The sequence below is a fragment of the Astyanax mexicanus genome, chromosome 18 (genome assembly GCF_023375975.1).
Source record: "Astyanax mexicanus isolate ESR-SI-001 chromosome 18, AstMex3_surface, whole genome shotgun sequence".
NCBI classification, from domain to species: Eukaryota; Metazoa; Chordata; class Actinopteri; order Characiformes; family Acestrorhamphidae; genus Astyanax; species Astyanax mexicanus.
The window spans coordinates 5,365,125-5,391,595 of record NC_064425.1 but is presented as its reverse complement, the minus strand read 5'-3'; the positions used below and the strand labels follow the sequence as shown (position 1 = coordinate 5,391,595).

The 26,471-nt window shown below is 37.9% G+C and overlaps 1 protein-coding gene across 2 annotated transcripts in view; it reads left to right on the top strand.

Moving 5' to 3' along the window:
* The window catches only part of sytl2b (synaptotagmin-like 2b), a 36,260-nt gene extending 12,220 nt beyond the window's left edge, over positions 1-24,040 (top strand). The window contains exons 3-19 of one of the 2 annotated variants that reach the window (XM_022674705.2): positions 1,209-1,360; positions 2,015-2,105; positions 4,964-5,021; positions 5,664-5,778; positions 5,888-6,859; positions 8,235-10,877; positions 12,404-12,496; positions 12,875-12,928; positions 13,525-13,619; positions 14,850-14,963; positions 15,828-15,997; positions 17,626-17,728; positions 18,337-18,498; positions 19,138-19,216; positions 19,368-19,467; positions 21,492-21,697; positions 23,708-24,040. In XM_022674705.2, the coding sequence (XP_022530426.2) occupies positions 1,209-1,360; positions 2,015-2,105; positions 4,964-5,021; positions 5,664-5,778; positions 5,888-6,859; positions 8,235-10,877; positions 12,404-12,496; positions 12,875-12,928; positions 13,525-13,619; positions 14,850-14,963; positions 15,828-15,997; positions 17,626-17,728; positions 18,337-18,498; positions 19,138-19,216; positions 19,368-19,467; positions 21,492-21,697; positions 23,708-23,856 (5,356 nt within the window). In that variant the 3' untranslated portion in view covers positions 23,857-24,040. Of the gene's footprint in view, positions 1-1,208; positions 1,361-2,014; positions 2,106-4,963; positions 5,022-5,663; positions 5,779-5,884; positions 6,860-8,234; positions 10,878-12,403; positions 12,497-12,874; positions 12,929-13,524; positions 13,620-14,849; positions 14,964-15,827; positions 15,998-17,625; positions 17,729-18,336; positions 18,499-19,137; positions 19,217-19,367; positions 19,468-21,491; positions 21,698-23,707 lie in introns of both variants that reach the window. The other variant, XM_022674699.2, reaches the window with a different exon arrangement.
* Positions 24,041-26,471: the final 2,431 nt, after the last annotated feature.

Below are 26,471 nucleotides of genomic sequence, written 5' to 3'. Positions count from 1 at the left end.
GAGTCCGAGAGAGCACAAATGGCTTTGCTCTTTTAGGGGTGGGTTGTAGAGTTTAGATCAGCAATACACAATATGGCTATTTACTGCACAATCATTACATCGAAATAGACCATAACATATTTTACATAATTTACAAAGGTTTAAGAATGTAAAACACTTTCTAATCAAACAAACATTTTAATATTCAGCATATAAACTAAATAAACACACACAAAAAAAACTGCAATAAGGCTATGCACTGCAGGTCAAGTGCGCTATGCTGAGAAACGGAGGAGTTCACATGTGCGCCCCAGAGCTGCGGGATTATAACATTTTAACTTCGTTGATTTGTTACTTTGTTGTGATCATGTTGTGATCGGGTCGGGTCGCTTTTCACGGGAGTTCTTCTTCTGGTCACATCACACGTCTTTACAGACTTACGTCACACGTACAGCCTCTAAAAGAGGATCCGGCTCAGTTTTACTGAACGCGAGCGGCTGGTGGAGCAATGGAGACTTCAGAAGAGGAAACTCAGAGCTCACTAGCTCATTCACTCAGAGTAAAACCAAAGAAATGAAAGAGTGAAGTTACTGACAGAGCGCACTCTCTCTTTTAATGACTGAACATAACCTGGAATCAGATTCATCCACTCTGAAAGGAGACCGCATCACACCCACCCAGTTTAAAATGATTCTTCCGCATGCTCTGTGCAATTCCCTATTCTCACCAGAGAGGGCCCTAAATCCCCCAAATCCCAAAACTTACAGACATCAGCTTTAACTGTTGTATCAGAACTGGGTGGCTGCACTTTTCTCCAAGTATGATGGTTACCTGGTAATGCTCATCACATGTGTCGGAGGAGGCATGTGCTAGTCTTTACTAATAATGAGGAGAGTCATAAGAGAAGTAAGTATTTTAGAGGACAGTACCTGACCACACAGTGGGTAATAATAGTATTAAAAATACATAAATAACCATCAAAATGACAATGATTTTTTGATTGCACAATATTACAATAGTAATTATTCTTTTTTTATTGAATTTATCTGCCCAGCCCTAGCACTGTGGGTGAGTTGGGTTTTGTTAGGCCCGAAGGAATATGGATGCTTGTGATTTCCACGCTGTGCTGTCAAAAAAAACAAATACAGCACCACATGCTTAAGCAGTTTGTTTAAATTTAAGTCTGATTTAATGATAATAATTTTATTTTACTTTAATTTCTCTTCTAGACACTTGAATAAAGCAGCTCCTGAGGAGGGTAGAATGAAGTACGTGACGGGAGAGTGGTTCTATGAGGCAAAGTCTCAGAGGCACCAGGACAGAATTCATGGCTCTGATATCATCATAGCATCTATGAAACAGAAAAAGCCCATGACTGTTGGTAAGTCTTCATTCTGTTACACAACACACACTGAAGAGAGTCACTTTATGCTCCTGGAGAACATGATTTTAAACATGAATAATAATAATAATCCATTTTTCCTTCGTGTTTTAAATTTGGACAACTTTTTACATTTACAAAACTCACAAACTTGTCATGCATGGCCTGGTGCCACCACTGCCATCACTGCTACAAGTAAAAGCAGCCAGGCTATATAGCTGCCTCTCATCAAAAAAGCTTATAAATTAATTATTCTGGGGGAATATGTACTTTCCTAAATGGAGCAATAAAATAAATAACACTCTGGTTGGCGATATAACACATCTAATACTCTACATCTTATACTCCTTTTATGAATGTTAATTTCATACATAATTTCTCACAATATACTATTGTATCTGTATCTTTACATGTGGCATAAATGTCCTAAAATTAAAATATAGGATAATTTATTGCAGTTATTATATTATCCAAATAAATAGTTGTCATGACAGACCTACAATGCATAAAGGAACAGATAATTCCTAATATATTTATATAGGCCCATATATATATATAGGGTGTATATATTTTGTGTATAGTTTTTGCTTATGTTGGAGTTTAAGACTGGATATTTGAACATGGATAACATGTACTCCTTTTTCTTCCCTTCAGAATTTTTAACTCAGTCGTGGAGAGAACGCTCCAGTAAAAGTAACAACGATGCTTCAACACCAAAACCAGGAACAGCAAACAATCTCCAGAGGTGATCATCAATAGGTGTTCCAGCAATACATCAGCTTTTGTGTTCATTAAATCCCTGTACCAGCATAGTGTATGCAGTGAAAGACCACTGACAGATACTGAATGCTTTAACCTTTTGAGGCACAGTGGTGACTGCAAGAAACCTCAATTTTCCCATCCAATCTCTACATTTTTTGAACATTTTGGATGTTCTTTTAAATGTAGCACAAAATAACTTCTTTTTTTTTCAAAATTTTATTCCATTTTCTCCCTAATTTACATGGCCAATTACCCAACCCACTCATTAGGACCCCCTCTATCACTAGCACATGCATCCTCCGACACATATGAAGTCAGACTCCGCCTCTTTTTAAACTGCTGCTGATGCAGCATTGCCGAGCAGAGACTCGGTTCTGATACATCAGCTCACAGATGCAACCTTGTGCTGATCCACATCACCCTAGGAGTGATGAAGGGAAAAGAGCGCCATCTACTGTACCCACTCAGAGAGAGAGTAAGGCCAGTTGTGCTCTCTAGGGGCTCCAGCAGCTGATGGCAAGCTGCATGAACAGGATTTGAACCAGCAATCTCCCGATCATAGTGGCAGTGCTTAGCCCACTGAGTCTGATAATGCTAACTCTGATGCTCTGACCAGAGCAGTGGATATTTTTCAAATAAATTTTATGGTTACATTTTTTTCACATATAAACCAACCCAAGCAGGGGAATCTTTCCAGTGTGCTACTGTTATTAAATAAAACACAAGCATTCTAGTCAGCACCACTTAGTGCATTTAGTTACTTCAGAAATTGCCTTTTACCTTTTTTTAAAAACATCACAACCCAAATCTGGTTTAGTGTAATGGTCCATACATGTCCATATCAGTAATTTTGACATTTTTAAAGATTTTTTTTCTATATGTGTGTCTATACCTGATAGAGCAGGTCTCAGACACGCACAGATTTAAATCAAAATATACTTTATTAAATAAAGTCAAAACGAGAGAGTAACACAAGCAATGGAAAAACACGTTGTACGAGGATAAACCTTCAACACTCAGCAAAGACAAAGAGCAAATGACCCCCTTGTATAGGGCTAGTATTCAGGTGACCTGCTTCCTGGAAGTGTCATATGGTGTGCCATGTGATCGAGACTGGGTGTGATGTCAGTGTGTGGTGAATTCTGGGCAATGTAGTCTGGAGGCTGAAGATCACAGGCAGAGCTGAGTGTGAGAAAGAAGTAAACGCTTTCAGATCCTGGTTTAACAACGTGCCTGAAAGGGTTAATGTGATACAGCTGTAAGGATTACAGCATCATGTAGGTTGTGCTCTGAGATTAGAAGGATCAGTAGAGCTAATGTTTCTGACAGTAGCTCTGTGTTTGTCAGATGAGCTGGAACAATATAAAAGTTATTGGCCTTTGCCTTTGCCAGAACACGGTGCTGTGTGTTACACTGTGTGTAATGGAGCTGTTTGAGCAGCTCCTCCTTCCCCACCTCGTTCCTGTGTGTTTTTTAGGCGTGGAAATCTTATGATCCTAAGTGCAGGATGACTCAATCAAGAGTCAACAGAGGTGTTTGCATTCTTTGGTTTCAGAGGAGCCTAGTCTTAAAGCCTCTGTTTTGTTGCCGTGTGTGTCCATAAAGTGTTTTAAACACAAACAATAATTTTAATCATTATTTGGAATTGAGTTCAGAGCAAATATTTCATGGGAGATTTCATAATCACCTAACACTGTAGCTTGTTATTGAGTTATACATATATTATGTTGCACAATGTTGATGTTTTTTGTGATATATACATTGTGATATTACTGTAATAAATACAGAAATTGTCACCAGAAGATTAATGATCCAACATGTCTATTAATAATGCACTCTGTGTATCCAGGAATGAAGTAAAAATGATATCAGACAGGTATAATAAAGTCTCTGGTAGATATGTCATGAAAAATGAGAAAAGTATGATCCTTCTCTGCATCAATAACAGAACGCATCACAATGTTAAATTAAATTTGCTTTGCCTGACATTGCACAATCTATGATGTGACTATTGTGCCTGCCCACCTAGCAGTTTTTGTGCAATTTTTTAACAACAAATGTTAAGTTTCAATAATTAGTGATAAAGGTATCCCAATCAATAAAACAAAAAGGGTGGCTAAATATATGCACCTGCTTAATTTTTTTTTAAATAATTATTGCATACTTTCTGTAATTCCTATAACCTCTTGAGACCCTGTGTCCTCATATGGGGACATTACATTTCTGCTTTTTTTCACCATGATACTTAATTTCTTGAAATGTTAAGACTTTGGCCCCATATTGCGACACTGACTGTATCATCTAGTGGTCACATGACAACATTACACTCAATTGATTGAAAACCAGATGATGGGAATCCCACTCAAAAGTTTCTACAGCCAGCCCAGAGAGAAACATGGACCAGGTAAAAATTCCAGTTGAATTTTATGTTTAAAAGTAGTTTATTTACTTACTGTAGAAAGCTAAAATGTAGTTTTTGGACTGATTGGATCCTACTGATCCCAAATGGCAAGGACAGTTTTTAAATATTTTAATAAACTACTGTCCCCAAATATGAGGACATTGTTTTTGTACAGAAGGTCGTTTTTTGCAAAAGCACAGTTTAGTTTGTATACTTGTTAGGTCCTACTAGTCCCAAATAAAATATGCACACCAAGCAAAAGTCCGGGTCTCAGGAGGATAAACTTCATTTCACTTCATATCGTCATTTAACTGAAATTGCTGATCCCAACAACCAATGATTTATAAAGGAAAATCATGAAAATTATCTGGATGCTCAAACTTTTATTTTTATGTATATGACTTTCTTGGATTTTTCCTTATTTTCTGTATGTTTAACAGTGAGACATCAGAAGCTCAGCAGGACAGACTGAATTTGGCTATGAGGTCACCATCCAGAGTAAGTCAGTTGTTTGCTGCCCTGTGTCAACCTGTGTTATGAAACTTGCAATTTTTTTCATGTTGGATTTGAACATGAAACATACTCATGTGAAGCATAACAATAATGTAAAATGTGTCTTGAAAATGTGTTTCTTATAAAACTATGATCTTTATAATTTAGTATGAAACAATATTCAGAAAGAACTAAGTCTGTGAAAAGCAGAGATCTCCAAGAACTCCTTGTGGGGATCGACATCATCCTGTACCCACCCAGAGAGAGCAAGGCCAATTGTGCTCTCTCAGGGCTCAGGCAGCTGATAGCAAGCTGCATGACTGGGATTTGAATCAGAAATCTACAGTACTCATACTGGCAATGCCTTAGTTCACTGGACCATTTGGAGCCTAAATTTGTAGTAGCTTAAATTTGGCATTGTATCATATATTTATATTGTTTATCTATGTTAATATATACCTATTTATTTATGGAGAAGATGTCTTAATTAGCTAAATTACTCTCGCTACCCCTCAGGATTATGTCATGCTTTTGATAAAATATGGTAAAGGTTAAGAACCCCTGTACTCTATTATTGTAGTATTGTACTATATATACATTGAATGTTTCATACAGTATTAATCTTACTCCTTTTTTTCTTTGTTTCAGCCGAGGCACAACCCATTTAACAGCGTTCCAATAAACCTCGACCTTGAAGACATCAACAGCCAGTTGATAACCAATGAAGCCCCAGGACCTAAAAATCAGAAAGCATCAATTAATGGTTATTTAACATATTGTCTTATGTGCAAAATATATAAAAAAAAACATCTATGATCTAATTTCATTAGGTGCTGACCTCACTAATGCTTATCTGTTCACGTCTTCAGCAGAAATGATGCTACCGCCAAAAATGGAACCAAAAATGGAAGCAAAAAACGAAATCTCCGACACTGTACGAGAAATAGCTCCTCGCCAAAAACCTGTGCCAAGAAAGAGAACCAAACTTTACCAAACGTATAAATTCCAGAACTCGGTTTCAGACAGCGCCAGCTCCCAGACCTCCCAGACTGTGTCTACAAGCTCAAGCGTTCGGTCCCCTGTGTCCACAGAGAGTTTCTCAACAAACTCCAGCACCACTTTCCCTGCGTCCACCCCCAGCATCTCTACCATCTCAGACAGCACATCTACTATCTCCACTCAGAGCAAGGCTACAAGCTCAGACATCAGATCTCCTCCACCCAGAGGAATCCTCAAACACACCTCCAGCTTAAGCTCCAACGACGCCAATGTCAAGAGCCAACTGCCCCAACCCATCAGCCGCCTCAGCTCCATTCCCTCCAACACTGCTGCAGAAAAAACTGCAGCCGTAACCCAGCTGAATACAGAGTCCAATATCAATTCAAAAGATGAAAAATTACAGAGTTCCTCTTCACCGCTGACAGCGACCTCGCCAAAATCACGTTTACCAGTGAGATCTCCAGTACCTTTGAATGGTTCAGAGCAGACAGCACAAGAGAAGCCAAAAATCCAGCCGCGGCTGAGTTTGACTTCCAGCACACGTTCAGAGGACGAGCTAAAAAACACCTCCATATCACACACAGCCAAGCAAAAACCTGAAAACCATACTAACACCAATAGATCAACACCCACAAAAACAGAAAACCAAAAGATGAACGGTCAACCAAAAACAGAACCTCTGTACGTTCCTACACCAACTTCCACATCAACACTGAACAGCCCATTAAATGAGACCATTAGTCCTCAAATCTCACCGCAAAAACTGAAGGAAGAGGAGAATAAGATGTTCAAAAAGGACATTGAAAAGACACAGGCACAACGAGATCATCCTCAGAACATCTTCGGTATGATGAAACACTTTTTATAATAATTAAAATCAATTTGAATGCAATGTGAATGCAGAGAATCTTATTATGTATTGTTTAAGGTAAAGGAAATAGTCATTATAGGCAAGTTTTTTAATTCAGTGGCCATCTTTGAAACGCCATCATGCAGTCACACATTTCCAGTTGTAGAAGATCAAGCTCCAGTCTCTATAAATGAAGATAGACCAAAATACTGAAAACTGAAGGTCAACATATTTTTTCAAAAGCATGTTTTAAGGCTATGTTCAAATTCATTACCAGGCTGAAGTGGATCAAATCTGATTTTTTTTCATGGCTGTGTGAATGTGCCAAATCTGAGATTTGAGTCACTTTCATATGAGATCCTAAATCCGATACGTATCCGATCCACGAACATGCGATATGAAATTGAACGTTCAAATCATGAGGAATTCATGCGCCTTTTTGCTTTTACGCATTAGCATTAGCGCTACGTGCTTCTCTCTCATATCCACACATCTCTTGGTGCAGCTGTGCAGCCATAGCTGCAAAAAAAACAGCAAAAGCAAAACACCTGTCCTTTTTTCACCTCCTCGACCTAAGCATGAACTTCAGAGCAGCTGTTTACTCTCCACTCCAGCAAAAGATGCTCCACATATGAGCTGCTAACTCATCCATTTCCCTTTATAAAGCTATGAGTCTCTCGTCTCTCTAATATGAGGGTTTTTGTTGTTGGTGAAGAAGGAGACGTTTATACAGGTATCAATGTGCTGCATGTGAAACGTTTCAGGTACAGATTTGTTCACATTACACACAGATACAGATCACTTACATTTACAGTGAATGTGAACCGCCATCGCCAAATCAGATCTGAGCGAAAAAAACAGATTTAAGCAATGTGGCTTGTAAAGTGAACATCCTAAATCACTGCTAAAAATTTAGGAGCATGGTCACTGGTTGAAATATAAATAAGATAGCATGAAAAGTCATGTTTTTTATTTGAATTTTTGAGCTAAATGCAACAAATTATTCATGAGGTTCATGATTTAAAAATATTTTTTTAAAACTGTAATTTGGTCTCTCTCTTCTTTCATAGAGATTATAGCCTGGTCTTGTGTGACTTGTGTGAAAATAAGACATCCTTGGAGTGAACTTGGAATTTTTTTAGCTTTTCATATAATGGTCTAATATCTTTGACCCTTCCCTGTGCATTGGCATAACCAGCAGGCTGATTGGCTCTTTTTATTGGAGGGCAGGGCTTAACCTGTAAACAGATGCCATGCTGAGCACTACAAGAAACATACATATTCACACATTGACTTGAACAACTATCAATATTTCTTTCATATAACAGTATTTTATATATATATATATATATATTTTTTTTTTTTTACAGATCAGCATGACTATGAAGCCACCAACAAAGTTGACCCAGCCTTGAGTTCTCAAATGGTAGATGCTCCACCCACTTTTAACGCAAAGACGAAGATCAATTTGGAACCTGAGGACCAAAGACATCCTGATATGGTAAATTATTCTGCTCCAAGCCCCACTGAGGAGCAGGGAGACTCCATTGCGAAAGTTCTGGAGTGGTTCAGCAGGAGCTCGGACAGCAGCGACAAGCTAGGGTCTGAGGGCAGTGTGCAAGACATGGAGGATGATGCAAAAATCGACGACATTGACTTTGATGACGGGATAAACGTAAGACCGAAAGCAGAGGATAACGTCTATTTGATTATTCCAAGACAAAGCCATGAGAATACTCCAGAAGCGAATGAGGTGTTTTCGAAGGACACTGACTGGGGGGAGGAGCTGAGTGTGGACGAGCCTGAGCCAGAACCTCCTAGAAAAACGTCCTTAAAAGATGTTAAGGAACAAAAGTTTGAACCTAAGTCTTCGAGAGTTGAACAACTCCCTGTTGCTGGATCTTCTACTTATGGTTCTTTTCAGACAGAGAATACTGCTCATACGTTTAAGATGGACATGTCTGAAAAAGCAAGTTCAAAAGAGAAAGTACCAGAGATAGTGAACAAAAAAGAAGAGATAAGAAATGTTGACAAGCTGGAAAGCACAGGCAGTAAACTAATTCAAGCACAACAGAGCGAGACAGTAGACCTTGAAGAGAATCAGCCACCAAAGATTGCCAATTTGAAGACTTTCTGGGAAAGAGGCAACGCTGGTCCAAAGATCCTGGTTAGCAGATCAAACATGGCTTCTGAGAAGGAAAACAAACCTCTCAAACAAAATGAGGTTGGGAAGAAAGTGGAAGATTACATAGAGGAACCACCCAGAGTTCAGCTGAGTTTAGAAGATGCAGTTGTTGAAACAAAGGATCAAGCAAGTGTGAAGAAAGTTTTGAATGTAGACGAAAGAGTAGATATTGTCAGCACAGGACCTAATGTTGATAAATATGAACAAGAAACCATTTCTAAAGATACGGAACGACCGTGGAGTTTCACTAAACTAAAGAAAGATCCAGTGGCTTTCCACGGCCCTCTAGAAAGAGACGACATTTCTCCAACTTTGCAACTGAAACCATCCTCACCTTCCCTTGACAGTGGTTCCTTTTCAGGAGGCCAGACCGCTGAAAATAAGAGAGAAGCCATGAGCATTAACAGTAGTGAGGGAGATCGCATGTCCCCTGCATTACTTACAGGGAAGTTCGACCACAAAGCAGAGATTGAAGATAAAGAATCACAAACCAAACCTGGATCTCCTCCCAAATCCAGCATTCCCATCCAGCAGCCAAATCCAGTCTCATTACCGAAGCAGCAGAGTGGGCAGCAGACAGACAACAGGGCGGAGAGGATAAAACAGCTTAAAATGTTCTGGGAGAAAGAAAAATGGGAACCCAAGATATACGTAAGACCAGCAGCAGCAGGAGGCGATGACTCCAAGTCACCTATGACCTCCTCTTCCAAACTAAACAAACGATTTACAAAGTCAGAGTTTGATCTCCGATACATAGGTACCGATTTTGATGATGACCCTGAGGACAATGGACCAGGTAGAGGAACTCAGTCTCCAAATTTCACTGTTCTTCCACTCCGAGACAGAATTGACAAGTCAGGCATAGCAGAAAGCATGAACAGTTCACAGTTCAAGAACCTTCGAGAGTTCTGGGCAGGGACTTCCTCCAAGCGCTCACCTGCCTTTGAGAGCAAAATCCAAAGCCAAAGACCTTTAAGCCCAGAAGTAAAGCCTTCAAAGACAGAGAGAAGCTTCCAGTCATCTCCAAAAGACAGGAATCCTGCCAAAAGACTTGATTCTCCTTCAGGTGAGCCAGACCTTCTGAGATCATCTCATTCATCTCAAACAAGGAGAAGCTCACAGTCATCTCTGAAGGACACAGTTCCTCCTAAACCTCTAGGTATCCTCAAGGATAAGGATTCAAGGCAACAGGGTAGAAGAAGCAGTAAAGGAATGTTGAACAGTAAAGGAAATTCTCTTCGGCGTGCCACTAGTATGTTCTCATTGAACTTGGATGTTGATGATGACGATGACGACCAAGGTCAAGAATCGAATTTGCAATCCAAGAAAGCACCTGACGCAAATCTCGCCCAGCCGAGAAAGGCAGCAGAAGTTAACATGTCACCGTCTAGGAAGACCCCGGAAGCTAATTCACAAGTCAAGAAGTCTCAGTTTGAAGTCACTAAAGCCAAGGAGAAAGTCGGTGAAGGAAAACCCCCACGCTACATTCCTGAAGATCCCGATTCCCAACCTCTTGCCAGGTCTTTCGTTCCACGGGACTACCAGCATTACCTGGGAATCTCAGAAGACAGACGCATGTTCACTCCTCCCCAAATCTCCGAGCAGAAGTGTGAAATAGTCTGCACCCCATTCCAGACATCTCCAGAGACAGGCTGCAGCCCGAGGTGCTCGCCAGTGCAGGCTAGCACTCCGCTGGGCTCTGCAGAGCTCCGGGCCAGGAGAGGGAGCCTGGGTACTCGGCCGAGTGCATACAGCCCTGAAGATCTCAGCCAAGATACTTTACATACAGTGGACTCCTGGTCCCGTTCAAACCGGCCAAGTACAAACCGTGAGATTTGCATGTCTTTAATTGTTTTTATAAAATACAGGGGTTGGACAATGAAACTGAAACACCTGTCATTTCAGTGTGGGAGGTTGATGTCTAAATTGGAGCAGCCTGGTGTTCAATCTTCATTCATTTCACATTGCACCAGTAAGATCAGAGTGTGAAGGTTCAATTAGCAGGGTAAGAGCACAGTTCTGCTCACAATATTGCAATGCACACAACATTATGGGTGACATACCAGAGTTCAAAAGAGGACAAATTGTTGGTGCACGTCTTGCAGACGCATCTGTGACCAAGACAGCAAGTCTTTGTGATGCATCAAGAGTCACGGTATCCAGGGTAATGTCAGCATACCACCAAGAAGAACCAACCACATCCAACAGGATTAACTGTGGACGCTGTAAGAGGAAGCTGTCTGAAAGGGATGTTCGAGTGCTAACCCGGATTGTATCAAAAAAACATAAAACCACTGTTGATCAAATCACGGCAGAATTCAATGTGCACCTCAACTCTCCTGTTTCCACCAGAACTGTCCGTTGACACAATAAATGATTGTGGTTTAAAACCAGGTGTTTCAGTTTCATTGTCCAACCCCTGTATATCAATGTTCTATGATTTAGTTTATATTTATAATTCAATTAGACTTAGGAATTTACAAGGGTTTATTTTTAACAGCTTCCAAGAATTTGGCACAAAAGCATGGACATCACATGCTATTCAGTCCTGTTATTCTATAGTGCGTAATTTTCACACTACAAAACACACATAATGCGCCTAATAATCTAGTATGTATTATGTATGAATTCTACCAGTCAGGTATTAAGGAGCAGTAAAGCCACTCCACTGAAGTACAGCGTTAGGAGCAGTATTAGCATTAGCCGCTAACCCCACTAAGCGCTAGCTCTTTCATCGTTCAGAGGTGACTATTATCGGCTTGTAGCCTGCTGCTAACCCCGGCTAGCACTGCTGTAGCAGCATCAGCATTACCTGCTAACCAAGCTAAGCGCTAGCTCTTTCACCGTTCAGAGGTAAGTATCAGCCTGTAGCCTGGTGTTTACCTTGTTAAGATGAGCAACATGGGACGAACCACTAGCTAATATCACCATGACTTACCAGAACACTCAGGGTTCCTCATTGTAGCGCTGTCAGGCGGCACCCCTGTTCCTTATTAGTGACGCAAAGTGCAACTTATAATAATACATATTGAACACTTAACATACCAGCAGACATATCAACAAAATAAAATTATTACTTTGTTGATACTTATTTATTTGTCCAAACTATTTTTTTTGCCATTTCTGGACAAATATTTATGGTTACCAAATAGTTTCTTTTGCCAAATACTCAGTGCATCCCTGGTGAATAAAAGGACTTGTGTGTTTTGAAACTTGAAATTTTAGCACACAAGTGAATGTCTAATGGATTTTTCTTTTGTGTTGAATACTCCCCTGTGCCTTCTGTCCACCATTGTATTTAATCATGTCTTATTGAACGGCTCCTTTTGTAATTCTGACTCTCGTGTTGGGCAGGTAATGAGGAGAACCCTGTTCAGAGTGCGCTCAGACGAGCTGCTGCCAGACCCATTTACCATAAAAGCCTCGAAGACCTTACTGCAGTACCAAGTAAGCTTTATTTCTGTTAGATATAAGACTGATATACAATCAAATACAAGTCAAGTGTGAATTATCTGTAAATGTAAGAAGGTCCAGCTTTTGAAAGCAAATCTTTACAAGACAATTTTTTTATTCTTCTCACTGATAGTAGCTTTGAAATTGCTGAAATGTGGTCTGAAGGCATTTAATCTTCTGTCCACTGTGCCTATACTCAACTCTCCTTTTCACCACCGCTACCTTATCATGCAGTAATATTATACCTCTTTTGTCTGTGTTCTGGGTAAAATGTCTCTTTGTGTGAATCAGAATGGATAGTTCACGTGGCCATCACACTTCTGTAGTGTGCTCTACTTTCTATGTGTTTTGTCATTTCGCCATGCTCCCCAGAATCAACCAGGAAAAGCAGTCAAGTGGATGAGTCTGTGCCAGATAGCTATGATGGTAAGAATAGTCCTTTTGTACAGTCATAGCCTTAGCATAGCATAGCCTTAGCATAGCATAGCATTAGGCCTGTCACAACAATTACATTATCGGCTTATTGTAAAATAAATAGACATGACCTTAATAATATTTGATATCGTGATATCATCTATTGTGTTTATTTGTATGTTTGTACACATGTGACAATGAGTATCAAAGAGTATTTTAGCCAGCAATAACAGACAAATGCTTCAATAAGTGAGACTCCATACACACAGTGTGTACTGCAGTAGGTAAAAAAAAAAAATATATATATATATATATATTTATTTTCAAGACTATGATTATTAAAATTTAATTAATATATTTTTAAAGGGTATACTTTTTTGTTAATATATTATATTCAATTTGTGACATTAAATGGTCTTAAAATTACAATAATATCAATTATCGCAATAATGCATAGCAGGCCTACATAGTATCTGAACGTGTGGTACGTCCTCAGAAATAACACGCTTGCTTACTTATCACTGACTTATATAATCATAATTATGACAATTATCATTATTTTCACATATGCATCTTGCCTGTCAATTAAATCACATGTTTTCCTTTAGTCTCCAGCACTCCATCCCCACCTTCATCCTCCTTCTCAGACCCGGAGCACCTGAGGAAACTCAGCAAATCCGTTCCCTCTTTCCTGCAGAAGGAGGTACTTTATGTTTTTTTATTAGTGGTGTCAATCAATGATTGTTAAAAAAATGCAACCAGGTTAAATCACAACAATATTCTGTGATTAATTAACTGCAATTAATCTCACTAGTTTTTTCTTCTTAAGACGCTATAAAGTTTTTATAAAGGATATTTTAATGTAAATAAAAGAATGAATGTGGGAAATTTAAAATGCATTTAAAATGAATTATGCCACCAAAAATACTAGAATATACTTGTATGTTTGAGGCAAGATAAACTTTAATCCAAAGTGGGGCTCTGGAATAATTTTTTTTTTACTTTATTATAAACATCTCAGCTTGTTTGTAAGTATTTCTAAATTAGAATTTAATTATCTGAGTATTAAAGAGTGTTTTTACACCTGTAGTTTTGAAAGTTTCTATGGTCCGGATCAGTTGATGAGTTTGTTTATTTGGAGCTTCAGTTTCTTCTTCTGTTTGTTTTGGTTTCACACAGGCATAAACCTAAACGCACCAAAATGTGCACCAATAAAACACGCAAGCACATTGCGTTTGAGCAATGAAGTAGATATAGTGAGAAGATTCTGTGTTCCAGTTCGTATATCTGTGCGGTGGGAAGCTGCTTTAACACAGAACGCTAAAAAATTGCAGTGAATGCTGCACATACCGCGCTCCTAGTGTGTAAAAACAGCATGGAGCAGCAGCAGAGACAGCATTTGTTCATAGGGTTATATAATCTGGCTGATATATATCAGAATAAACTGCACCTTATCAGCAGTTTAGCTCAATTAAAAAGAAGTATATTTAATAGCTGGGTCAGATCGAGACCAGATCATGTTCAATTCTGCGTGTTGTACAGGGGTGGGGCAGATTATGACAGACGTTGGGGTCAAACTTGGTGGCGTAATTAATTGTGCTAAAAAAATTTTTTTAAAGTATTACTGATTACAAATTAATCATGTGCATTAACGCTTTAACACTGACAGATCCAATTTGTACAAACTCAAGTGAAACAGATACAAATTAGCGCAATGTTCATGTCTTTATTTATAAGAAAACATCTAATGGAACAATTGTTCTTCCTGCTTTTGTTGGAGTAACTATCTCAACCGACAGTACAGAGAAGGTTTTCTACTAGATATCTCTAAGAGGATTTAATTGCATTCAATCACAAGAGGTGCTCTGGATAAAAGTTTCAGCGAGAAGTTTAGATCTAAAAATGCTTTAACCGAAATGTTTCCATTTTGTAGAATGATGAAGGAGAAAGTGACTCTACCTCAGATTACAGTTCTCCTAGTGGCATGCACTGGAGGAATGGTGGACCCCGCAGTCATCTTAGCAGCAACTCTGTCTCTGCATCTTCTGTATGTTAATATTTCTTTTATATTCCACTAACAGTCTGTATACAAGTATACTTAAATATAACTAACAAGTGGTAAACAGTCTCCTTCAAAATGATCAGAAAAATAAGACCATTCTTTGAGTTTAAGATCAAAAGATGAACAGAAGTAATAGATGAAAATTGAAACACCAGCAGATGACATGTCTCTCCAAACCATCACTGATTGGTGGAAACTCGACACTAGACCGCGAGCAGTTTGGACTGTGTGTCTCTCCACTCTTCCTCCAGACTCTGCTCCCTTGATTTACAAATGAAATGTAAAATTTACTGATGATCAGTGATGGTTTGGAGAGTCATGTCTGTCATCTGCTGGTGTTGATCCACTGTGTTTTATTATCAAGTCTAAAGTCAGTGCAGTTTTGTTTTCCCACAAAATCTTACAGCACTTCATGCTTCCCTCTGCTACTGACAACTTTTATAGAGATGCAGATTTCATTTTCCAGCAGGACTTGGCACACTGCCCACCCTGACAAAAGTACCAATTGGTCTTATATAATATTCTAATTTTCAGATTTTTGGGTTTTCATTGGCTGTAAGCCATAATCTTTAACAATAAAAGAAATAAACACTTACTTAATACATATATATAATATATGCGTTTCAAATTTTGAACTGAATTACTGATATAAAGTAACTTTTCAATGATGTTCTATTTTTTTGTGATGCACTATTATAATGTCTAGATGTACATATCAGGAAGAATCTAAAAACTAAAACTCTTCTGGTCTACTCTTCTCCCAGTAGTCAGCCACATGCCCAACTACAGTTTCTAATGCTCCTGCCTCCTTCTTCCACTCAATAATCACATTTCACCTGAAATCCACAGGTTAGCGGGAGCGTGATGAGCATCTACAGCGGAGACTTCACCAGTGTCGAAGTTCAGGGAACCATCCAGTTCTCTCTCAACTATGTGCAGAAGCTGAGGGAGTTCCACATCTTTGTGGTTCAGTGCAAAAACCTGGCTGCAGTAGATCCCAAGAAGAACCGCTCGGACCCGTGAGTAGCCTAGAACCTCTTTTACTGAGACAATCTTACTGAAACGTGTGATATCCTCTATATCAGGGGTATTTGATGAGAATTCAGTTTGGTCCGGTTAGAGAAAATTTCATCAGGCTAAGGTCCGGACCTTATAACTTATAGTAGTTATAGTATATAGTATAGTATAGTATAGTAGCCTATAGTAGTTCTAGTAGTTCTGTAAGTGTTTTTTCAACAACGGAAAGACAAAACAAATTACACATACTAGTATATTTCAACAATATTTATTGTTTTAAATACGCTTTGTTTCGAAATGCTATATTTATTCTATTTGATTTTATTTATATTAGATTTAGGCCTGCCTGTTATGACAATAATTACATAAATTATACAATATATGGAGAAATGTTTGCTGAACTTGGCCAAAATATCAGCTTTTTTTTAACACGGGTAGTTTTATATTATTTAATATTATTAGTGTATCAGACTTTATTATGTTGTGGGTAAAACTGATGGGGGGAGTTCCCAATGCTTTTTGTCGGGGGGTTGCCTTAGTTTTGAGGTAGGGTTGTTTTGGGAGCAAAGAGAGAGCGCCTGCGAGCGAGGGAGGGTTTTTTCTTGCTGAGGAGTTCTGATCAGGTGGAGTAAAGTGGAATATTTTGGACTCTTGTCTCGGTTGTTTCTCTTTAATTCCTCCAAGTAACACCGCTCGGTTACATTACTGTTAATATGTTTTATAAATGTAGTATTTTAATTTATTTTTCTGGTGCGCATCATCTGTATTAGCTTTTCTCACTTTATTCTCTGACTTCTCACCGCCTGCTTCGCCTGCGTGGCTCCGCCCTCTCGCGTCTGCACAGATCTGATTGGTAGAGGAGAGCGTTTGGTGATCTTACAGCACACGTGATTGGTCTGTGAGTGTGCTGCACTGTAAAGCACGTAAACCATAAAGACAATAAACGTTCTGCTGCTTTAAATGAACACGGTCAGAATTAAATCCTTCTCAGTAGTATATCGGTTTGGGTCCGGATTGTACAACGTCTGGGTCCGGACCCGGACCGCGGTCCGCCTATTAGTGACCTCTGCTCTATAACATGTCTGTGAAACTCAAGGCCACGTTCTTTAATGTTGCCCACGAGAACTTGAAAGGTCTTAGTGTCTAAAAATAAATAGGCCAGAAGCGTGCTTATTGACCAAAAAAAAATGCATGTCGATTGTGTTATCCGCAAAGTTACGGCTTACCGCTACTACACAGCAGTGTAGTCATTAATGTGGAAATGCTGCCGTAATTTTTGATTTTATACTAATTAGGTCCCTTTTTTTTGTATGTCAAACATTTGTTTGATGTTTGTGTTTGATGTTATTTTTTGTTCACTTGAATAGTTTGAGCAAAAAGCAAACATTTTTTATGCAACTGTAATGTTTTAATCGAATAAGTAATAAATTATTATTTAACATTAAGGAGTAGTTACATTAATTTTATATTACATTTGGTTACATTTTGTTACATTTATAAGTTACATCTGGCCCTTTGAGGACTGCCATTATGCCGATATGGATATGGATCTGCTTTAATGACATGAATACAAGGAGAAATGATGAGTGATAAAACTTTAAAAAAGCTGCTTTAACTCCTTTTTTTGTAGGTATGTTAAAAGTTATCTAATCTCTGACTCTTCCAATCTGGGAAAAAGAAAAACATCAGTGAAAAAGAGGACGCTGAACCCTACATACAATGAGATTTTAAGGGTAAAAAATCTTGATTTTTATGATATATTGATTTTGATGTATTAATTTCTCTGTTTTTTATTCATATTTTTGCAAATTTTTCCATTTTTCGCAATTTGGTTAGGCCGATAGTCTCACCCCTTTCAGCTGCTACTCAGCTGTATATCCCCCATCACTAGAGATGCTCCAACACCAGGAGGGTGAAGACTAGCACATGCCTCCTTCGACACATGTGAAGTCAGACTCCGCCTCTTTTTGAACTGCTGCTGATGCAGCATTGCCGAGTCATGCAGCTTGACATCAGCTGCCAGAGCACCGAGATAGCATAATTGGCCTTGCTCTCTCTGGGTGGGTCAGTAGATGGCGCTCTTTCCCCTCATCACTTTTAGGGTGATGTGGATCAGCACAAGTCTGCATCTGTGAGCTGATGTATTAGAACTGAGTCGCTGCGCTTTCCTCCGAGCGTTAGCGCTGTGATGCTACTCAGCAAAAGAGTCTGACTTCACATTTGTCGGAGGAGGCATGTGCTAGTCTTCACCCTCCTGGTGTTGTGGCATCACTAGTAGCAGCAGTAGCAGCTGAATGGGTTGGACAATTGGGACAATTTTTTCTTTTTTTTCTTCATACAGTATCGAGTTCGGATGGAGTATTTAAAAACGCAGGTTCTTAACCTCTCTGTTTGGCACAATGACACGTTCGGACGCAACAGTTTCCTGGGAGAGATCGAGATTGACCTCTCTACGTGGGATTTCGGGAACACCAAGATAAAATCTTTATCCCTCAAATCCAGGGTACATTATGCATCTTCTTATATGTATTATTCTAATTCATATTATACATACACATTTAATTACCAGCAAATTTCAGTGTGCATCACATACAGTACTTGCAAAAGTTTTAGGCACCAAAGCAAATTACACTGCTCCATTTATCTTAGCAATATGAGAGTTTTTACCTGAACAAAAGCACCACATACTATTTAAACAGATGCAAATAAACATACATACAGTAAAACGCAACAAGGAATTCTCTTTTTTAACTATAAGTGTGTTATATCCTGTGAGCCTGAAGCTGAAGAACAAAGTCTAGTTCCAGATTTCTCCTGGATGCTCCTCAGCCTGCATGTGTATATTATTATGTTCCGTCAGCAGCTCACCTGATTTACCATATTTACCAATTATTTACCAAACCAGGTATAGATTATTATGATGAGAACTAGAAATTAAACTCTATTAAACTCAGATGAGGATGAGAGATTAGGAGATGTTTTAAGGGATTTTTATAATGTTAATGTTTTACTGAGCTAATAAGCACTTACTTCACAGATAAGAAGCTCTTTTTCTTTACTGAAATTCCCACAGGTGCCTAAACATTTGCACAATACTAAAAATTCCTGAATGTTTTGGTTGATTCTGAATTTCTCCTCTCAGACCACGAGCAGCATCCAGCCTGCAGACGACCGAGGCGAGATCAGACTGGCTGTCCGTTTCTTACCGCAGCTCACCCACTGTAAAATCTCATTATATAACAGTACTGCTTTCTGTAGCGCAGTAAAAAGCTAATTATATACTGAGTACATGTTCCTATTGATTATTGTTCTTATTGATTGGTTCTTATTGAGTTATACTCTCAGTGTATGATGTCTGTTTCTCCAATACAGCAAAGACAGTCCCCAACTCAGGTGAAGTGCATATCTGGGTTAAAGACTGCAAGAACCTGCCCTTGATCAGAGGAGCGTCTATAGATCCATATGTGAAATGGTAATGTCTACAAACAGCACAAGCACATGCAGTGCTTTCTGGTGCTCTTTTATTATGCAGTGATGTAAATATTAAATATTAGGACATGGATTCAATGCTGTGGAACTATTATTCATACTTAGCTCAACACTGATATACAATAAAATTATGCTATACTATTTTAATACTAATACTTAATTAGTATTACTTAATATCACTTAATAATTTAATACTTTTAATGCTAAAATATTTAAATACAGTGCTTTGCTTTCTATCTTTTATAAAGCTTGTTATTTGTATAGTAATCAAACATTTTCTATTTCTTTAATTATTTCTATAACTAAAGAATTTTGTTGCTGTCACACATAAAAAATATATATCCAAAATGGCAATTTCATATTAAAATTATTACAAAATAAATGTAACCAGATTCAAATGAGAAAAGTACATTTCCTAAAGAGAACACATAATGGTTGTACAGATAAAGTTGTGGTTGTTGTGGTATCCCAAGAGGTCGTCATGGTGTTGCTAGATGGTCACTGCGGTATCCCAAGTGAGTGCTAGGTGTTGCTAGATGGTCACTGTGGTTTCCAAAGCGGTTGCTGTGGTGTTGCTAAGTGATGGTCGCTGTGGTATACAAAGTGGTTAATACGGTGGTGCATAGGTAACTGATACAGTTTTCCAAATGCTTCCTATGGTGTTGCTAAGTAGTCCCTATGTTTCTATTAAGTGTTCCTATGGTATCCCAACTAGTTGCTGTGTTGTGGATAGATGGTCACTGTGGTATCCAAGTGGTTGCTAGGTGATGATAGTTACTGTGGTATTACGAGCGGTTGATATGGTGGTGCTAGATAACTGATATAGTTTTCCAAGTGCTTTCTGTGGAGTTGCTTAATGGTCCCTATGTTTCTGCTCAGCGTTCCTATGGTATCCCAAGAGGTTGTCATGGTGTTGCTAGATGGTCACTGCGGTATCCCAAGTGATTGCTAGGTGTTGCTAGTTAGTCACTGTGGTATTCCAAGTGGTTTATGTGGTGTTGATAGATGGTCAATGTGGTATCCAAAGTGGTTGATGTGGTGGTGCATAGGTAACTCATACAGTTTTCTAAATGCTTCCTAGTGTTGCTAAGTGGTACCCATGTTTAACAAAGTGTTACTATCAGATCCCAAGTGGTTGCTATTGTGTTGATAGATGGTCACTCGCTAGGTGATGATAGTTACTGTGGTATTACGAGCGGTTGATATGGTGGTGCTAGATAAGTTTTCCAAGTGCTTTCTGTGGAGTTGCTTAATGGTCCCTATGTTTCTGCTCAGCGTTCCTATGGTATCCCAAGTGGTTGCTATGGTGTTGCTAGATGGTCACTTTGGTATCCCAAATGGTTGCTAGGTGTTGATAGATGGTCACTGTGGTATCCTAAGTGGTTGCTATGATGTTCCAAAGAGGTCCCTATATGGTCACTGTGGTATTCCGAGTGGTTGATAAGGTGGTGCTAGGTAACTGATACAGTTTTCCAAGTGGTTGCTATGGTGTTCCTAAGAGGTCCCTAGATGGTCACTGTGGTATTTCGAGTGGTTGATATGATGGTGCTAGGTAACTAATACAGTTTGACAAGTGGTTGCTATGGTGTTGCTAAGAGGTCCCCAGATGGTCACTGTGGTATTCCAAGTAGTTGATATGGTGGTGCTAGGTAACTGCTAAAGTTTTCCCAAGTGCTTCCTATGGTGTGGCTAAGTGGTCCCTATGTTTCTTTAAAGTGCTCCAGTGGGATCCTGGGTGGTTGCTGTGTTTCTGTTAGGTGTTCCTATGGTGTCTTCGTATCACTGCTACATTAAAATGGTGGCAAACGTTTTGCACCCCATTCATTTCTTGGGAAAAAAAAAAAACTGCAGAAATCTGTTGATACATGAAAACCATGCATCAGATCAAAAAGCTGTATATTGTTTTTATAAAATATTTGACTTTTGAACGAAATTGTATGACATAATTTGCATATAAAAATACTCGTTTGATCCCGTTCATGCATGTGTCTATGAATGCCATTACAGTTTTGTGCTGCCGGATACCAGCAAAAAGAGCCGTCAGAAGACGCGGGTGTTAAAGAGGACGGCGAACCCTGTGTTTAACCACACCATGGTGTACGACGGCTTCAGAGCGGAGGACCTGAAGGAAGCCTGCATAGAGCTGACCGTGTGGGACCGGGACCGGCTGGCCAATCATCTGCTGGGAGGGCTGCGGATGGGCCTGGGAACAGGTAGATCACCCTCTAATAGAGCAAGCTTTTGGTTTCTAAACCAGTGCTCTGCATGAGATCTTCGTGAGTTCAGTTAATTCATATGTTGGTTAAAAATAGCAGCTTTAATTTGGTTATTTAATTATTAGATTATCCAGGAAATAAACATCACCCACGTATTGCTCAAAAGTGCAGCCAATGGATGCTTATTAAACAATATGAGAAAATAACATTGTTTTTATTTGTTGCTGATTCAGAAATATATTCTCCATTATGATGCTATAAAAACATCTGAAGATGAGTTTTATTAGATTATGCAGTTATTTTTAGAACAGTAATGAAATTGAACTTTTTTTCCCTCTTTTTTCCATCCTGTTCCTTTTTAAACGGCTGTTTGGTGCATGTATTTACCTTCTGTAGACTCTGTATGTCATCATAAAGTTCAGATTTTTACTCTTATTACTACATTACTGTCATAGAAAAGCATAAATTTCATAGGGCCTAAAATAGAACCATGTGGTACACCACAAAACATGTATTTGGATTAACTGGATAACTGAATATTAAAATATGTAAAAAGTTCAAAGAGTTAAATAGCAGCTTTAAGTTGGTTATTTAATTATGAGATTATGCAGGAAGTAAACATCACCCACGTATTGGTCAAAAGTGCAGCCAATGGATGCTTATTAAACAATATGAGAAAAAAAACATTGTGTTTTTTTTATTTTGTTGCTGATTCAGAAATATATTCTCAATTATGATGTTATAAAAGCATCTGAAGATGAGTTTTATTAGATTATGCAGTTATTTTTAGAACAGTAATGAAATTGAACTTTTTTTCCCTCTTTTTTCCATCCTGTTCCTTTTTAAACGGCTGTTTGGTGCATGTATTTACCTTCTGTAGACTCTGTATGTCATCATAAAGTTCAGATTTTTACTCTTATTACTACATTACTGTCATATAAAGCATCAATTTCATAGGGCCTAAAATAGAACCATGTGGTGCACCACAAAACATGCATTAAGATTTAGTGGATAACTGAATATTAAAATATGTAAAAAGTTCAAAGAGTTAAATAGCAGCTTTAAGTTGGTTATTTAATTATTAGATTATGCAGGAAGTAAACATCACCCACGTATTGGTCAAAAGTGCAGCCAATGGATGCTTATTAAACAATATGAGAAAATAACATTGTGTTTTTTGTTGGTGATTCAGAAATATATTCTCAATTATAATGTTATAAAAACATCTGAAGATGCATTTTATTAAATTATGCAGTTATTTTTAGAACAGTAATGAAATTGACCTTTTTTTCCCTCTTTTTTTCATCCTGTTCCTTTTTAAACGGCTGTTTGTTGCATGCATTTACCCTCTTTAGACCCTGTATATAAGCATCAAGTTCAGATTTTTACTGTTATTACTACATTACTGTCATATAAAAGCATAAATTTCATAGGGCCCAAAATAGACCCTTGTGGTACTCCACAAAACATGCATTTGGATTTACTGTATAACTGAATATTAAAATATGTAAAAAAGTTCAAAGAGTTAAATAGCAGCTTTGCTAGTTGGTTATTTAATTATTAGATTATGCAGGAAGTAAACGTCACCCGCGTATTGGTCAAAAGTGCAGCCAATGGAAGCTTATTAAACAATATGAGAAAATAACACTGTGTTTTTTTATCTTGTTGCTGATTCAGAAATATACATTACATTTTATTAAATTATGCAGTTATTTTTAGAACAGTAATGAAATTGACCTTTTTTTCCCTTCTTTTTTTCCATCCTGTTCCTTTTTAAACGGCTGTTTGTTGCATGCATTTACCCTCTGTAGACCCTTCAGATTTTTACTCTTATTACTACATTACTGTCATATAAAAGCATCAATTTCATAGGGCCTAAAATAGAACCATGTGGTACGCCACAAAATATGCATTTGGATTAACTGGAAAAATGAATAGTATGGTAGAATAGTGTTAAAAGTAAACTAACTCAAACTGGAGTTTAGCTGCTTTATTCCCTGTTTGCAGGTAAAAGCTATGGTGTAAATGTGGACTGGATGGACTCCACTGCAGAGGAAATGGCATTATGGGAAAGAATGATGGAACTGCCAAATGAATGGATTGAGGATGTCTTGCCGTTAAGAATGCTGACCCCAGCTAAAAATACATGGAAATAACCAAATCAAAACTGCTAAACAGAGATTATATATATATACATATATTACAACTTTAATTACTCTGCATTTCTAATAAATTAGTATATATTTGCATATGTTTTTTTACTGCACTTTCATACTCGCCTTATTATTTTATTTTGTTCCAACTAAAATCTACATTTGAATAAATTCACCCAGTATCTTACATGATGATTTTGATGTCTGTCTTCTTTCTATAATTAGGTGTTCATTCTGAAACAGTGAGGGTGGTGTTTACATATAACTCAATAATTTGACAGCTGCAGAAATCAGTCAACGCATTTACACCCATGTGGGTAATCAGATCAGGGGGGAAAAGTAAATAATTTGCAATGTTTTATATGAATACAGATGAACAATACTACACTATATACACTATATTCCTTTTACCAGAACCCCAAACAGAGCATGTTCAAGTTCCAAAAAATACCAATCAAACAAATTATTAAAAACCAAGTGTCCAGGATCCGTGAATATCAGATAAAAAAAAAAAAAAAACGACTTGTCCCAAAAATTCTTGAAATCCCACAAAGTCAAAAAGATAATTCCTCAGCAAAAAAATCTCCAACAAAAATAGGTTACAAAAATATTGGTCTCACCCAGTTTCATGTTCAGTCCACAGCTCCACAAATAATCCAACCACACGCACAAGAGTGAGAAAAACAGCTTGAAGGATCCCCCTCTCATAAGCATTGACAGTATATATTAACTGGACCAAGCCATCCCGCTGATTTCAACTGAGCCAGGTGAGGCCAATCGTGTCACTTCCTGATCGGCTTCTCGTGGGGCGTTAACCGGGAAAGTGAGAGATTGCGCAGGCGCCAGCATGACGCGAATCTTCCGCGTGCCGTGCAAACAACCGTACTGTTTATAGGAGCTGCACAGAACTATTTACTCCACAGTGAGAAAAGCTCCATTCTGTCCCTTTCATTGAATGAACAGCAGATATAACCTAGAATTACTGATATCCAATATAAGTCCACGGATTTACTGAAGAATATTCATAGTTTGTCTATATAACAGGCATTTAGAAACTATAAATTATAGTTATATTTATACATTATAATTATCATAGTCTATCTTACTTCTATTTACTACTATCCTACTATCTACAATGTATTATAACTGTTAGTAGTAGTATATTTTCATAATAAGAGGTTACTTTGACCCTGTTCTAATTCAGTCAGCTCTGTACTTTTATATTAAGAGGAGCAACTTATTCAAACATTACAGCACGGTATTTTGGGTCGCGTTTTTTTTTTACGTGATCGTTCGCATAGTTGTATAAAAATTTTATTTTCTAAAGCTATGAACAGATTATTAATTTTATGGATAAAATGACAGAAAATCCGTTCTTTGTAAAAAAAAAAAGGCCGTGTCATAATCGAAACAGCTGGGAAATACATTTATTACTGGTTCAAAGAAATAAAAGTGAATGGAAAGCTTTGCTCAAATGGTCCTCTCATCCCTCAGCAGCACACTTCCAGGGGCACGATTTGGAAGGGAAAAGCTGGGGGCCTGCTCATAAGCAATCTTCCCCACACAAAATGGCCGCCACCATCACTTCCTGTCACTAGTTTATTTCACAATAAAAGTATTTTAGGTAAAACAGGAAGCAAAGCAAAATGTTAATAAATTAAATGTAAATATTAGAAAAATGTCAATATCAAAAATACTTTGTATTTGATCAGTTATATTAGTCGTGGCTGACCTAGGACTTTACATGTCTCATAATGATGAACAGCCATCTTTACACTTAGTGTTACCTAATAACCATAATGAAATCACTGGTCCCAAAATGTGGTAGTGTCACAATATGTAATATGTAGTGAGTGTTAAATTTAACCTTATAAGCCACCATCCTCAAAAAGTGTAAAAATAGGCTTCAGAGTACAAATAAAAGTAATCACTTTACACAAATGTATCTGGATGCCTGCCTATTCATAGTTTCTTCCGACATAACTTATCATTGCTGTCAGGATTTGGTGGCAGGTCTAATATTGTGAACCCAAAAGCTAAAAAAATGAACGATTCCCTCAGAAAATCTTTTTTTTTTCAGTTAAACTATTCTGTGAGCTGAGATTTCCATTGTAATATAAAGTTGAATTTTTAAAGTTTAAGTGTTTTAGTTTAGTTTTTTTTTTTCAAATAGCTGGTACAGATTACTACATACTAAATAAAATGTATAAATACGCTAAATTAAATAAAAAAAGTGTTGTGCCACCAATAGAGCAGCTTTGAGCATAATGAATTAATTTATTTGCTGAATTTAACATGCTAGATATATAAATAAAATATGTCATAGTGTCTTCCTCTACTGGCCTGTTCTGGTAACACACACAAGCATTCACACTTTTTTAGACCTAATCAGCCTATTTGTGACCTTATATAGAATTCTGCTAGCACGGTGGACTCAATAATGAATTTAAATTTTTTTTCTTTTTTTTTCCAGCCTAAAAGTCCATACTTGGCCAAAATACAATGATTTGACTAAAATTTAACCTAAAACTTTTAAGGCTTGTTTGTATATCATTTCAACTCTCTTACAATCTGTCCATATTGTTTGGCAATTAATAATATATGATAAAATCATGACA